The sequence below is a fragment of the Vigna umbellata genome, chromosome 7 (genome assembly GCF_029865625.1).
Source record: "Vigna umbellata cultivar VRB3 chromosome 7, Vumbellata_1.0, whole genome shotgun sequence".
NCBI lineage: Eukaryota > Viridiplantae > Streptophyta > Magnoliopsida > Fabales > Fabaceae > Vigna > Vigna umbellata.
In genome coordinates this window covers 5,625,592-5,641,154 of record NC_142171.1, presented here as the reverse complement: position 1 = coordinate 5,641,154, position 15,563 = coordinate 5,625,592, and the positions used below count along the sequence as shown (strand labels likewise).

General features: G+C 30.8%; 2 protein-coding genes and 1 long non-coding RNA gene across 3 annotated transcripts; 2 read left to right on the top strand and 1 right to left on the bottom strand.

Moving 5' to 3' along the window:
• Positions 1–390: 390 nt before the first annotated feature.
• Positions 391–1,936, bottom strand: LOC124839331 (uncharacterized). The gene is made up of 2 exons (XM_047315120.2): positions 1,833–1,936; positions 391–1,660 (listed from the first exon to the last, which is right to left on the bottom strand). Exon 2 carries the CDS (start codon positions 1,655–1,657, stop codon positions 518–520), a length of 1,140 nt encoding a protein of 379 aa, XP_047171076.1. The 5' UTR covers positions 1,658–1,660; positions 1,833–1,936; the 3' UTR covers positions 391–517.
• A 2,308-nt stretch (positions 1,937–4,244) lies between these two features.
• On the top strand, positions 4,245–6,208 carry LOC124839332 (transcription termination factor MTERF6, chloroplastic/mitochondrial). The gene is made up of 2 exons (XM_047315121.2): positions 4,245–4,383; positions 4,688–6,208. Exon 2 carries the CDS (start codon positions 4,694–4,696, stop codon positions 5,684–5,686), a length of 993 nt encoding a protein of 330 aa, XP_047171077.1. The 5' UTR covers positions 4,245–4,383; positions 4,688–4,693; the 3' UTR covers positions 5,687–6,208.
• A 5,650-nt stretch (positions 6,209–11,858) lies between these two features.
• On the top strand, positions 11,859–14,685 carry LOC148194992 (uncharacterized). Its single transcript, XR_015780819.1, has 2 exons — positions 11,859–12,568; positions 14,412–14,685. It is a non-coding gene; the product is annotated as an uncharacterized LOC148194992 (long non-coding RNA).
• Positions 14,686–15,563: the final 878 nt, after the last annotated feature.

Below are 15,563 nucleotides of genomic sequence, written 5' to 3'. Positions count from 1 at the left end.
TTTGTCAAAAATCTTATATTAATTCATGATTACCAAAATATTTTACATTAATTCATGATTACCAAAATATCTTACATTAATTTGTCAAGCAAAAAAAAGGATTGCATCATTGACTTTATATCATACAATTTGATCACCTATCTTGGATATGCTTATTTAAATTATTTTCAGATTTTTTTAATAATCACTTATTATAATTTTAATATAAATACATTTTTTTAACAATAATATTTTGACACATACAAAATTTTTATATTTATTTAACACTATTCTTTATTATTTTTTTCTTTTCTTTTATAAATATAAAAATTTATTTTTTAGTAATTATTGTAAGTTTTCAATATATGTCAAATGAATAACATACTATTATTCAACAAAAAATAATGGATATTGAACAAGTACTATTTTATACAACTAAACTCTATATAAAATAAGTATAAATTACACAAGTTACCAACCATGAGTATTTAACATAATATAAAGACAGAGTAAAAAAGAACCACAAATATTATTTAAGTCATATGTTAGGATAACAGATTTTTAAGCTCTCTGTTGTGGTGATCTGCTTGAATTTATCTACTGATGGTTGAAATGAAGGTAAAGTTACCATTTGCTGCAGATTCTGTTGCTGAAAACCAATATCCTGCCATGATGCGTCATAGTTATAGGATTGCATAACTCCATTGTAATTGCAAAGAGAGGTCTCTGTATTGTATTGATTTCCATGAAAATTTGTATCATCGGTAACACCACCATTCATTGTTGTGATACTTCCTCCAACCACAAGTGCATCCTGTTGATTATTCCCCCAATGTTGATTCAAGCTTTGTATTTCACCAAGTTGGTCAAAAAGATTAAAGGACTCATCAAGAAAATCATAAGGCACATCAAATTTATTTGAAGGATTTTTAAGCACATCAGTTTGGCATGCATTGGATGTATCCACCACTCCTTTGTTCTCTTCCTTCAATTGCATGAGATTTGGATCAAAGTTAAGCTTTTGGGATTGAGAACTAGAGCCTTTTTCAGAATTGTGTTGGAAAGATGGTGCAAGGTTACCATTAAGTGGGTTCATTGGAGCAAAAGGAAGTTGGTTTTGGAGAATATCCTTCATGACAACCAGTTGGGTTGGATTTGGAGCAACACATTCTGGTTGAATCAGGCATTGCTTGAAATTGAATTGGGCTTCATCTTGTTTCTTGCATTTGAACATTACTGTTCGTTGATTACATGCTTCAAGCTTACTGTCCAATCTAGCTATGAAATTCTTCAATTCTTCAGCACCAAGGTTGTTGAAGCATGGATGCCAAGTGGGATATTTGGTCTCAAGGATCTCTTTCTGAACTTTGGCAATCTCACTGTCAACCATGTTCTTCCTCGTCTCAAAAAAGTTATTGAGATCAAAGTTCTTAGGAATTTTCTCATACACCATACGCTCATACCTTTGAATGATGGAGTGCATCTCAATGGGGTCTTGGGGCCAAGTCAATGGTGGAGAATCACCTTTGCCATCATACATAATCAAACAAGCTTTCACTCCACACACACTACAAAATTCAGACATTGTCTTCAATAATGCCTTCTTTCTCTTCATCAAAGCCAAATCACGATCTCTCCCATTTGTGATGGGTTTCAAAATCAATTTTGGACGACCCATATTCTGAAACACGCACATATACAAATTGATCAACAAAGGTTAAGATCAAAGAACAGAGATCAAACAACAACTAATTCATGAATTGGATTTTACCACAAATTATAAAGAAAAGTTCGTGAAAATTATTATTATAAATGATAAAGAAAATCATGATGGACAGTATAGAAAATCTCACCAAGAATTTTCTTGAAGAAAAAGCAAACTGCTTTCGATGATAAAAAGAGAAAAAAGTTCCTTTTGGAAACTTCCAACTATGAGAATTCACGAATGAAAAAAAGAGAGCAAAGGTAGGGATTCAATATGTAGGAAACTTTTATTCATCTTATAAAGCAGTGTTAAATCATCATTAAATCTCAAATAATTATTATAGACATAATTATATGTGTTGTATGATTCTAATCACGTATAATTATGACATAAATATGATTATATATTAGCAATTATCTTATCTTATAAATATACAATTTCAAATTATAGCACAAATATGATGCATCAAATCTAATAATTTAAGAAACAAAATCCATACTTTGTTTTTTGTACTGATATTTCTAATATTGTAAGAAATCGGAATAGATATTCTGGTGTGAGGCCTTCCTTTCAAATATAACTAAATGGAGAAAATGATTTGACTGAAACTTTTTTCTGTAAATATGTTAAAGAAAATCTAAACACACTACCGAGAGATATTTAAGAGATAATCACTATAAATATTGACAAAAACAAATCATGACAAATATTAACTGAAGAAATCTAATTTACATTTATCAGAAAGATAATATCTTGACATTATTAAACAAGAAATAATAGTGATTTACAAAATAAAAATAAAAAAATTAATCTTAACAATTTAATTGCTATCAATATCAATAAAAAGAAATCCTTAATCGACATCAATAACAATATTTTAGTATTAAACATGTCGACAACTCCCAACTCAGTAGAGAATATAAAGAAAAAAATACGAGTTTAAAAATATGAATAATTTCAAGTTTTTAAGTGAAATTCAAAATTCTTTATTTTAAGTAATTAAATTATTCTAATAAAATTCTAAAATTTTAATTTCTTTTGAAATTGAACATCATATTTTCTTATAAAGCATTTCAAAATTTTCATATAAATGAATTATTCTCTTAAAATTGAATATATTTTTTCCTGTAATACATCCTTTCACATTTTTATTACCACCACTATATTTACATGTATTTTATTTTCTCAACTAAACAATTTGACAGTAGATGCAGTTTAAATACTATTTTTCTGAAAAAAATATAAATTTCTATTTGGAAAAAATATATAAACAATATTTAAAATTATAGAAATATAAAAATTTTGTTTAGAAAAAAGTTTTATTTAGAAAAAATATAGAAATAGAATTTAAAAATATAATAGATTTTGCAAAAATATAATGGATAAAACATGAGAAAAAATTCTAGTAGGTTCTCTAAAAGTATAAATGATACGTATAAATGTGTAAAGTAGATTAGCTAAAAATACACATCAATGCATGAATAAACGAGTCTAATTTCTATTGATAGACTCGTTTAATCAATGCATTGGCAAACTAAACTCGTCTAATATTTGTTAAATTCGTTTAATCAGTATATGAATATATTAGTCTAATGTATAATATGTATTGATAGACTCGTCTAATTATTATGTGAATAAACTTGTCTAATAGATATTATAAGACCTGTTTAACTAGAGAATGAATTGAATTATTTAATGTATATGAACAAACTTATTCAATATATATTATTAAGTTTGTTTAATCGATACTTATCTAATTAATTTAAGAAAAACAAATTATATTTTTCTAAATTTTTATTTAATAAATAACAAAGTTGTAACAACTCAAAAAAATAAATTAGTTTTTCCTACATATTACTTAGGTATTAAGCAAACGTGTGAATAAAAGAAATATATACAATCATATAATAAGTATATTATAGTCCTATTACAAAATTTAAGTCTTTCAAAATATAAAATATGTTTTCTTTATAAGAATTTTTTTCACGTATAAACATTTTTCAAACATTTAAACATGTGCAAATATGAGTACATATACAAATATATGAAGATAATTTTTTTTAAGAGTATAAAATAATGAAACTAATTCCGATTGTCATTTCTACCATGCACATGTAATAACAAAATAAATATAAATAAAAAAATTACTAAAATAATAACTTTTGAAATAATTTTCAACATAATAAATATAATAAAACAAAATAAATATTTTAAAAAATAATTTTTGAAACACTTGTGAACGAAATAAATATAAATAATAAAATAAAAATTTTAGTATTTTTTTTCTTGTATTATAATCAACTAAAAATTATAAAAAGATAAAATTAAGAATGAAATTATAATATAGAAATATATTTTTATTTTTAAAATAAAAGGGCAAATCAGTTTAAAAATAAAAAATAAGTAAAAGGAAAACATAATTTCTATTCCTACGACATAAAAATATATATAAATAAAGAAAATGTTTAGAAAAACAATTTTCTTTTATATTTGTCAACAAAATAAATATAAATAATAAAGTAAATGTTCTAATATTTATTTATATTATATGATAATAAAGTAAAAAAAAAAAATCAAATGGGGGAACACTACACACCTTATCTTTCAATCGGCCATTTTAATTTTTCTGCGAAGCTCGTCCTCACTGTTAGTGTTGAACCCTCCTCTCCTCCCACGCATGCATTCGGCAGAACCCTTCGGTAACTCACTCTTCCTAACACCATATCCATTTCTCAGTTATAACATTTCAATTCTCTTTTTCGTTTTCCAAAAATTTTTAATCTTTCAATGAAGAAAATTTCCAAACCCTTTGTTGTTTCCCTTGCAAAATTGTGAGTGCGAATAATCGGGTTTACATGCCTGTTTGTGCTGAACAAAGTGTTATGTAACCTTTGAATTTGAATTGTGCTAAGTTTTGAGCTTCAGTTACTCTTCTAGTTCTATTGGTGTTTGCGTATGTAAGCTAATATTTATTTCTTCATTCTCAAAATAAATTATTTTTAGAGTAAAATGGAGATCACGAGCAGTATGATGTGGTTTTTCAAAGATAAAGGGTTTGATGACAACAGTGTGCAAGGAATTTTCCGACGGTGTAGGCGCCTTGAGGATGTGCATCAGGAAAGAGCCAGTGAGAATTGGGAGTATTTGAGAAGCATTGGCATTGAAGAAAGAAAGTTGCCCTCAATTGTTTCAAAATGCCCCAAAATTCTTGCGCTGGATCTTTATGACAAGATTATGCCCACGGTTGAATGTCTCAGGACCCTGGGAACAAAACCACGTGAGGTTGCTACTGCCATAGCCAAGTTCCCTCACATACTCTCAAACAGTGTGGAAGAGAAGCTTTGTCCCCTTTTGGCCTTCTTTCAGGCTTTGGGTATTCCTGAAAAGCATATTGGCAAAATGATACTGCTCAATCCTAGGCTTATAAGTTACAGCATTGAAACAAAGTTGACTGAAATTGTGAACTTTCTTGCTAGCCTTGGTCTCAATAAAGATGGAATGATTGGAAAAGTTATAGTCAAGGACCCCTATATTATGGGTTATAGTGTTGAGAAAAGACTCCGCCCTACTTCACAGTTCCTCAAATCAATAGGTCTGAGTGAGCAGGATCTTCAAGCAGTGGCTGTGAAGTTCCCAGCAATCTTGAGTAGAGATGTGAACAAGCTTTTGGTACCCAATTATGCGTATCTAAAGAGACGAGGATTTCAAGAAAGACAGGTAGTTGCTTTGGTGGTTGGTTTTCCTCCTATATTGATCAAGAGCATTCAGAATTCATTAGAACCAAGGTTCAAATTTTTAGTGGATGTGATGGGAAGACAAGTTGATGAAGTTGTTGATTATCCTTGTTTCTTTCACCATGGCCTCAAGAGAAGAATAGAACCGCGGTACAAACTTCTAAAGGAGAAGAATTTAAATTGTAGCTTGAGTGAAATGTTGGATTGCAACAAGAAGAAGTTCTTCATGAAGTTTGGTTTGTTAGAAGGACAAGCCTTGAGTAACTAGGTCTAATCCCTATTTTATTGATTTTCATAATTAGTTAATAGTTTATTGGTATTTGTTTCTGATGTGGTGTCCTGTAACATCCACAGATTTTTGTGATTCCATATAAGCTTGTTCTTTTGTTCAAATTCATAATCTCTTCATACATTATATCTAAGATGATGGGTTATGTTTTAGATCTATGATTGAGATATGTTTGCCTGAAATGGGTACTGAGGTTCATCTGCCATCATATGCATCTGAGTCACTACATGAAACAGCTTTTGTCATAGCTGCAAGGGAGCATGGTTTTCAGTTTTCCACGAGGACACAGACAGGCATCATTGAATTTCTTCTCGTTAATTGGATTATGAAAGTGGAAAAAAAGGTTTACAGGTTGGCTAGCTCCTTTTACCACATTTTTGCTGTAGTTATTACTTATCTGCCATATTTTGTTACCAAGGTTGGCCTAGCTGCCATGTTTTACTCTTTGGTGGATAAAATTGTCTCCTCAGATGTGAGATTATATAATTTTTATTTAGTTCAGCTTCTTTGTTAACAAATTTTGATCTGGTTTCTCTATAAAACAAAATCATTATGAAATTCAAATTTATGATTTACTCTTCCTTTCACATCTTCAATCTACTCAACTCCTTTATAGCATGGAACCCATAAAAGAAGATTTCCAATTACGGCTTTGTTGTTTCTGTTGGATGATATAAGTTAGAGTAATGAGGAAATGTTCCTTGTGCAGGATAATCTATAAAGGGAAATATTTTAAAAAATTGTGTTTTAGGATGAAAAGTTGAGGTGCAGAAAATAATTTGCTTAAGGCCTTTCATGTCGTGGAAAAATATGGGCTGAAAAGGAGAATAGTAGAAGTCAGAACAATCAGTATTTTAGAAGAGAAAAGCAAATAAATGTAAAACAATATTACCAACTCTAAGAAAAATAATCTTTAAGTCTCTCAACAAGAGAAAATTCCACAAGAAATATTTTCTTCCTCCACCCCGACAAAAATTTTTATTCCCCATTTTACTGCTGCACCAGTCACACTTGCACCCATCCTCATCTTATTCTCCAATCATTTTTCTATATTAAACAACTCAGGTTTTAATAATAAATAGTAAATAAAATATTGTTGTGTATGAAATGATGTTTAAAAAAAATAGCGTTTATAGAAAAAATATTTTATAATGTTTGTTTTAGATAGAATTAAACTTATGAATAATGTTTTCTAAATTGTTTAATAAATTAAAAATCATAAACCGCGACTAAGAAAAAGAAAATGTCTTTCTTTTGAAATAATCTAATAAACTATATGAATAGCAAAATGTCTTATGATAAAGAAAATTTATCTAATATTATGACTAAAAAGAAATTTTTATTTAATACAAGTGTTATATCAAACAAAGTGTTTTAAAGAAAACGTAGTCTAATGAAGATCCTTAAATGCTATATCCTTTAAAGAAATATCTAATTTTTATACCATATGATGATTATGTATATTGTATGTTTTACCAAATAATGTATTTATGAATGAAATAACAAATGATAAGATATCTTGAACACGTAATAGAGTCTAACGCTTATCAACGTTCAAAACATGTAATGCATGTATGATAAAGTGTTTCGATGTTTGTATACTTTATTCTTCATATTTGTGTAGATTACTAAAGTAGAAAGATATGATCAAAATAATTGCACCTAAGAAAAAGACGTAATGTGAGAAGAAGAGCATTCTAGAAATGTTTCCCATGAAGCCTTATATTCTGTCACATCGTATAAGCTCAGTTTGCTTAAGGCAATGATAAAGCTCTGACCCTTACAAAAAAGACTAAAGTCTGATTTTCTACTTCAAGGTTATCTGTTCTCCTGAAGTAAACTTCCTTGTTTGACGGTCACCTTTCAAGAAAAAGTACATAGACAAAAGTTTAAAAAGAAGATAGTAATGATAACACAAGAAGGATGAGAAAAGAAGAATAAAATAGTGAACTCAAGCTTACTGCACTCATATATCATGTAAAGATATATTTCTTTTGAGAGAAAAACCTTAGCAAATCACATAACTCTTTGTATTGTTTATATAATCTCTTTGAGAGTTATCATCTATACCTTTGCTCTTAAACACTGTTTGTCTTGTAAATTCTGAAGAGAATTAAAACACTTGTCTAGACATGTTGTCTAGATTTGAGACTAGAATTGGTTAAAATACTTAAGACCAGAAGTGGTTAAAATACTTGTAAACCAGGAGTGGTTAAACTCAAATTAGTTATGTTGACTAGGTGAACCAGAAGTGGTAAGAACACTTATTGTAAACCTGAAAAGGTTAAACTCGTTGTAATCTTTGTAAAAGATTAGTGAAACCCTTTAATAATGCTTAAGGGAGAACTGGACGTAATTCAGGTTGAGTGAACCAGTACAAAATCTATGGTTTATTGTTTTGCTACCTAAAACATTTTCCACTTACTCATCTTATAAAAACATTTTACAAATCATACATCTCTTTAACAACTTATTAAATGTTGCTTTGCGAAAAGATTTCGGAAACATTATTCATCCTTTTAGTGTTTTCAGTTGGCATCAAAGCTTACCTTAAGGGTGAGTTCCTAACAAAACTTGAGGAAAAGATCCTAGCGGACAATGGAACACGAAGGATATGTTGTCAACATGCCTCATCTGTTTAAGGGGGAAAAGTTTGACTATTGGAAACAAAGAATGATTACATTCTTTGAATCCTGTCACATCGATATGTGAGATGTGGTTAAGAATGGTAATTGTATACCTTGATAATAAGGGAGAGCCCTTACAGAAAACCTCGTGGTCCGATGAGCAAAAATATAGATACCTTCTTAACTCTAAGGTTCAAAATTCACTAATGTGTGCTTTGTCTAAGGAAGAATGTAGGAAAGTACATGCATTCAGGGGAGCAAAGGAAATGTAGGATACCTTAGTTGTCACATACAAAGGCTCAAATGAAGTCAAAAGAAAAAAGTTGAGCTTATTAACTCGAAAGTACGAGTTATTCACCATGCTAGACAACGAGAACATTCAAGTCATGTTCAACTAGTTTCAAACGATCCTAAATGAGTTAAGATCGTCAGGTAAAACCTATGACAATTTTGATAATATTAAAAAATTCTTCGCAGTCTTCTCAGAAAATGAAGACTACAAGTTACCGCTCTAAGAATCTCAAAGAATATTGATGAGATGAACTTAGAAGTGCTTGTTGGAATCTTGAAAGTTCATAAAAAAAAACTTCAACAAGATTAAAAAAAAAAAAGAACATAACATTGAAAGCTCATAAGCCTTGCCAAAAGGACTTCTACAAAATAAATATTTTAATAAGTAATTTTTGAAACATTTGTAAACAAAATAAATATAAATAATAAAAAAAAATTTAGTATTTTTTTTATATTTTAATCAATTAAAACTATAAAAAGATAAAATTAAGAATAAAATTATAATATAGAAATATACTTTATTTTGAAAATAACAGGTCAAATAAGTTTAAAAAATAAGTAAAAGGAAAACATAATTTCTATGCCTACGACATCAAAATAAATATAAATAAAGAAAATGTTTAGAAAAACAATTTTTTTATATTTCTCAACAAAATAAATATAAATAATAAAGTAAAAAGTTCTAATATTTTTTTATATGATATGATAATAAAATAAAAATAAATTATTAATATAAAATAATAAAAAATTAATTTTTAAAATATTTGCTAAGAAAATAAATATGAGTAATTAAAAAAATTTCTTAATATTATTTATATTATATTATAATAGATAATAGATATATTATAATAGATAATAAGTTTTAAATTGTTTGTTCTCGAAATTTTCATATTTTGTCGTGGCTTAGGTTTATGAATCTTAGCATAAGGGGCAGGTATAATATTATTTTTTATAGTTATTGCAGTTTGCTTTTATGTTTAAAAAATACAATATATATATATATATATATATATATATATGTATGTATGTATATATATATATATATATATATATATTTAACCTGTCAAATTTTATGTATAAATGTATAAATATTTTGGAGATACTATATATATTAAAAATTTAAAAATATTCTAAATTATATGTAATGTTAAAAATATTAAATTTCATAGAGTAAAATAAGAGTAAAAATATTAAATTTCATAGAGTAATAATAAGAGTAAAAATATTCTAAATTTTGAAAAACAAAAATCAGAATCATCCGAAATTAGAAGGACCACAAAATGTAATGTCATTATTAAAAAAAATACTATATTCAAAATAATTAAATTTCATATAGTAACCAAAAATCAAACTCTACTTAGAAATATGGAAAATTATGAAAAATACAATGTAGCAACTGCCTTAATTGAAAATGGACCGTACAATAATTTTTAATTAATTTTAGAAATTTAGATTCCGAATATTATATAGTTGGTTAATTGACAAATGATTAAAAAATTAGCACTAGAAAACGGATTTATTTCAGAAATTCAGATTTCAAATACACAGTCGTATCTCTAATTATATTATTTCCTAAGTTACCTGTTTCTATATTTTTTAGTTGTTAAAAATATTAGATTCACTTTCTGTTTCTGCATCTTTCAAGAATATAACATATTTCATGTATTTAAAATTTTCACACCGCTATACAATAAAGGCTCCAAGAAACAGATAACTGACAACAGGTTTAATTAATTTTTGGAAAACTTGAATAGTTGTAATTGAGTTTTTTACTAAACTTTTTTGGTACAGTTGTCAATTTTTAAAATTTTCAATTAAATATTTCTTGTTTATATTTTCATTATTTATTTGTTTATATATATATATATAATATATATATATATATATATATATATATTTAAGAGATATAATATTATCTTGTAATTAATATAAAAATAATAATGTATTTAATGAATGAATGTTATTATTTTCATTGTGTCAAGGTCATGATTTAATTAAGAAATTAGAAAAAAAATTATATACTAATATAAAAAAATAATTTAAGAAAGACCTAACATACCTAAATTTAGTAAGAAGATGAAACTTAATTAAATGATAAAAAAATTGCACCAAAAATTTAAAAATGAATCAGTTTCAAATACATTCTTCGCACTAATGATATGTTCAAATCTATCATCTGTGAAAGGCAAGCAACAAAACACCACTTAGACAAGACAATTACAACATAAAACTACAAACATGGCCTTGAGCACTCTATCACATTAACATTTCTTCTTTGACAATTTCGGAGGAAGTAATCCACTACTTTTTTTACTTCAGCTTTAAACATCATAGTTCTAGAATCCGTTTCGATTTTGAATAATTCCAATCTGGCAAAGTAGGGAGGTTGAAATTCCAGTAGATCAATATATAATTCCTGCATGATTATACAGAAAATTAGAATTTTTTTAGTCGGAATCTTTAAAATGTAAGATTAACATTGAGAAAGATAACCATGAAAGGAAGAAAAGTATGTTACCACTAAGGTACGAGATGAAATTATCAACGTTCTTACGTTAGAGAACATTTGCAACCAATGCACAACGATGGAAGAATGTACATGAGTACGATTATCGATTTTGACTTCTTTAAGGAGAGGAAGATCACAAGTGCATGTGAGTTTATAACAGATGGGAAAGTGATTATTCTCGAGTGTGATCGAAGTGAGTTTAGGAAGAGAAAGAACAATTTTGGGTTGAAAAGTATGCCAATAGACTATGTTTTCCATTCTCAAAATGGAAACAGTAGGGTTTGATATGCAAAGAGTCTGTGTTGAAGGGCCACGCATGGAATGTTGAAGGACCAAAGTGGTCAACGAAGTACATCCTGAGAAGGGTTCGACGTTATTGTCATCTTTCGGTATGAATGTGACATTGGAGAGATGCAAGGTTTTCAAAGATGGTAGCGGAAGAGATGATGGAAGTATCAAGGGTGAGGAAGAGAAATTGGCGTAAAGGCTAAGAAAGGTTAAAGATTTGCAATTGAAAACAAGGGGAAGGAAAGAAGTGGGTATTTGTTTGGACTTGATATCCATGATGAGTGTCAACTCCTGGAGATGGTGCAACGAAGCGTATTCAATGGCTTTGTTCATCACTTTTGGTGCAGTGGAATTAAACACTGTCAAATTCATCTTGCGAATGGAAATAGAATCATCTCGATTAGAGAGAACATGAATCACATGTTTGTTGTTGTAAAACCCTGTATAATTAGCAATAGTAATTCTGTGTTAAACCAGATTTATGCTCATTATAATCCATGCTTATCCTATTAAATCCCATGTCAAATCTGCTTTTAAAATCCCTCTGCTGTGCAATAACACCGTGCCACAACATTCTCTGAGACGCGCACCACTGCACACATTCAGTGCATTAAAAACGCACCAATCTGTGCATGCACGCACGCCACGTGTCGCAGGAGAAGCTTCCAAAGCAGGGTTTGGGGTGCAGGTGGCAGGCTGGGAGACGCTAGCCTGTTTTGACGTGGAATCCACCAACAATACTGAGTTTTGAGAAAACTCTCTCACTTGCACGCACACTTCGTCTTCCTCAGAAAACCAAACCTTTCATCTTCTCCAACTTCTCACTAAGAACCTTTATCTTCTCTCTACCATTACTCACTTCTTTCAACTCCAAACAATTTTCTGAAACCATAGAAACGTTCACGGGCCAGTAAGCTTCGTTTTGATCCGAACATCTTTTGATCCTGTAACTGGTAAGTTCCCAAGCCATAACCTAGTTCTAGAATTTCTAGGAACACTGTTTTAGTTGCATGCAAAGAATAAAATCTGAGTTTCTGAGTTCTCTTTGGTTAAACCTAGTTGAAGAGCGTAAGAAAGAGCTTAACGGGTAGAAAGCCCTAGTTGGACTGATTCAAGTATACTGTTAAACGTTCACTGCAAATCCGGGTAAGGGAAGCTTATAATTTTAATTTATACTGTATGTGTTATGATCTGATGTGCATGTATTAAATGTATGATGTTCGAGCTGTGTAAATGACCACAGTTATGAAATCTGGTTTTCTGATAATGTGATTGATCTGCATGTTGGTTTGGAATGTATGAAAATTATGAGGTTGAGCTGTTAAGAATGGTTTATGATATCTGATATGAATTCTAGTTTGGATGGATCTGTCATGAACTGATACGGCTTGGATGAATGATATTTGATGTTGGATTTGATTTAATTACATGTTGAATTGATGATGCATGAACTGAGTATGGTTATTGGATACTTGGAATGAATTAGATGTTGAAAACTGTATGATAACATGTTGGAAGTGAATTAAATCTGAAATGAAAGTATAAAGTTAGAAAAATTGAAATCTGGGAAAAATTCTACTAAGTGTGAAAAATCTGAATTTCTGATCATTCTCTGTTGCTAAAAGGACGTTCGTCACTGGACGGTCTTAGACCGTTCGGTGTTTGGTTAGCATGACTTAGATTGGAATTCATTCATTTGGAATGAATTCTGCTCAAGAACGAGCGTCCCCCAATTGGGTGAATGAGCTTTCGATCTGCTCAGTACAGCTAAGTATTTAAAACTTTATAAAGAAGTGACGTTCGGCCTTAAGTCGAGCGTCCGTCCTTATTGACGCTCGTCCTCATGATTGAGCGTTCGTTCTTATTGTTGTTCGACCTTATGTCGAACGTGCATTCTAAGAGAGCGTTCGTCCTTATATTGAACGTTCGTCCAAGTTGACGTTCGGTCTTATATCGAAACGTTCGTCCTAGATAACGCTTGGGTTTTACCAGCGTTCGTTCTGATTGTGCTCGGTCATTTACCTGGCGTTCGTTCAAAGCAGGGTTCGGTTTTATAATTGAACGCTCGTCCTTACCATTGAACTCTGAGCGAACGTAACTGGCGTTCGTCCAAATTGCTAATTAACGTTCGTTTTTCTGGCAGTGCTGTTTTCTGAAATCAAATTATATTGACTGTTTATCTAAACAATGTCTTACTGGTGTTATCCTTTGGATTCTACCTGGACTCGTTACATTCAAAATCTTTCTAAGTATCATTCATGTCTTTTAAAGATCAGTATTTTCAAATTATAAATTTTAAAGAGTATTAGGTGAGTTCCTTGGTTCTTTTCTCTTGTTCAGAAACAAGGATGCAGAGTACTGTAACATGTAAATTTCTATTTATTAAATGATGAACTTTCGTGAAATTAAGAGAGTGGAATACAGAATGGAAATATGGATTCAGTGAACTGTTTAATATGGTGAATTATATGTGGAATGAATTATTGGAAATGAATTATGATGAGCGTTCCAAGGAGGAACGTCTCTAATATGATTGATTGTTGATTTTTGTAAAGTATGACTGTGGGCATGCTAAGCTGGCTTGGTCCATCCTGATATTCCGTGATACCCTCTTCAAGTAGAAGGGGTAGTCATGCGTGGGAATGGCAGGAGGTCCTTAGTCCATAAGTTAACATGGGCGACGTAAGAACGGACTTACCTCGAGTGGCAGCTGTTTGGTGTTACCCAGTTACTACACCACTCGGGTGCAAGGACGCCTGTAGCTACACGGTTCATACAGTCCGGACAGTCTGTCTATTATATAAGTATCTGTATGATTGTTAATTGATGAGCTTGCATGATGTATGTGTGGATTTAAATATAAATGTATGTGTTGATTGTATAAATTAAATATTATAAGCTTACCCTTGCGTTTCCATTGTGTTGTCTATTGTCCATGTATAATCCGTGTTGTCAAAATGCAATGATCATCCGTTGTGGATGTGAGCAGATGGTGGTGTATCCCTTGAGCAAGTGTTGGACGAAGAAAAGGTGGAGGATGCTAACCTTGTGGAGGTTGAAGTAAAATCGGAGCAGTAGGATTAGATTAGTAGTAGAGGTTATGTTTTCTGTACTGAGTTTTGGAAGTTCTGTATATAATTCTGCAGAATTTTGTATGCAGATCTGTTTTATGTATTTTGGTGGATTTCTGAACACTGTAAACTCTGCTGTAAGTTACTGAACAGTACTGTTTATTTATATAAGTGCTGTATTCTTTTGGCGCAGCGGTTATTTGTGTAAAGACTGTTTAATGTTGCTGTTAATTGTGATTAATTCTGAATTATAGTGATTACTATATTTTGGGATGTTACATTAGTGGTATCAGAGCAGTTTTGTTCTTTTAAGGAACACTGTAGGTATGAGTGCACTACGTTTTGCTGTGTGCTTATTATATGTTAATGAGTTATTGTTTTAACTCTCGAACTTTACTAACGCTCGTTTTTCTCTGATTCAGAGAACTAATGGCGCCTAGACTTCCTCCTCCTCCCCAACCGAATGAGTCCGATACGTCCAGCAACACTAGGTTGTTGGAAACCGTAGTTGAACGACTGCATCAACAGAATACTACACTGATGGAGCAAAACGCCACTCTGATGCAGCAAAACCAAGCTGCTATGCAAGGATTGGAGGCATCGCGTGTCAATTCTGAAAACACGCAAAGGCAATTGATGGAGATCCTGGCTGCAACTAGAGGTGCGCCTGGAGCATCTTCTTCAAACGCTGCTCAACCAAATGCTGAATGGAGTTTGGAAAGTTTCCTTCAGCATCACCCTGCCAAGTTCAGTGGCAAATGTCTTCCTGATGAGGCAGATCATTGGCTGAGGGACATTGAGAAGATTTATAATGCAAAGAGGTGTCCTGACGACAACAGATTGGCGTTTACTGAGTACTTGTTGACTGGTGAGGCCAACCACTGGTGGACGAGTGTGAGGGCTATCCTGGCCGACACTCATGCTCCTATCACCTGGGAGGTTTTTAGAAACAAATTTTATGAAGAATATTTCCCAGACAGCGTTCGCTATGCCAAGGAAGTAGAATTTCTTCAGCTGGTGCAAGGGGGAAAATCTGTATCCGAGTACACAAATTCTTTCAAACAGTTGTT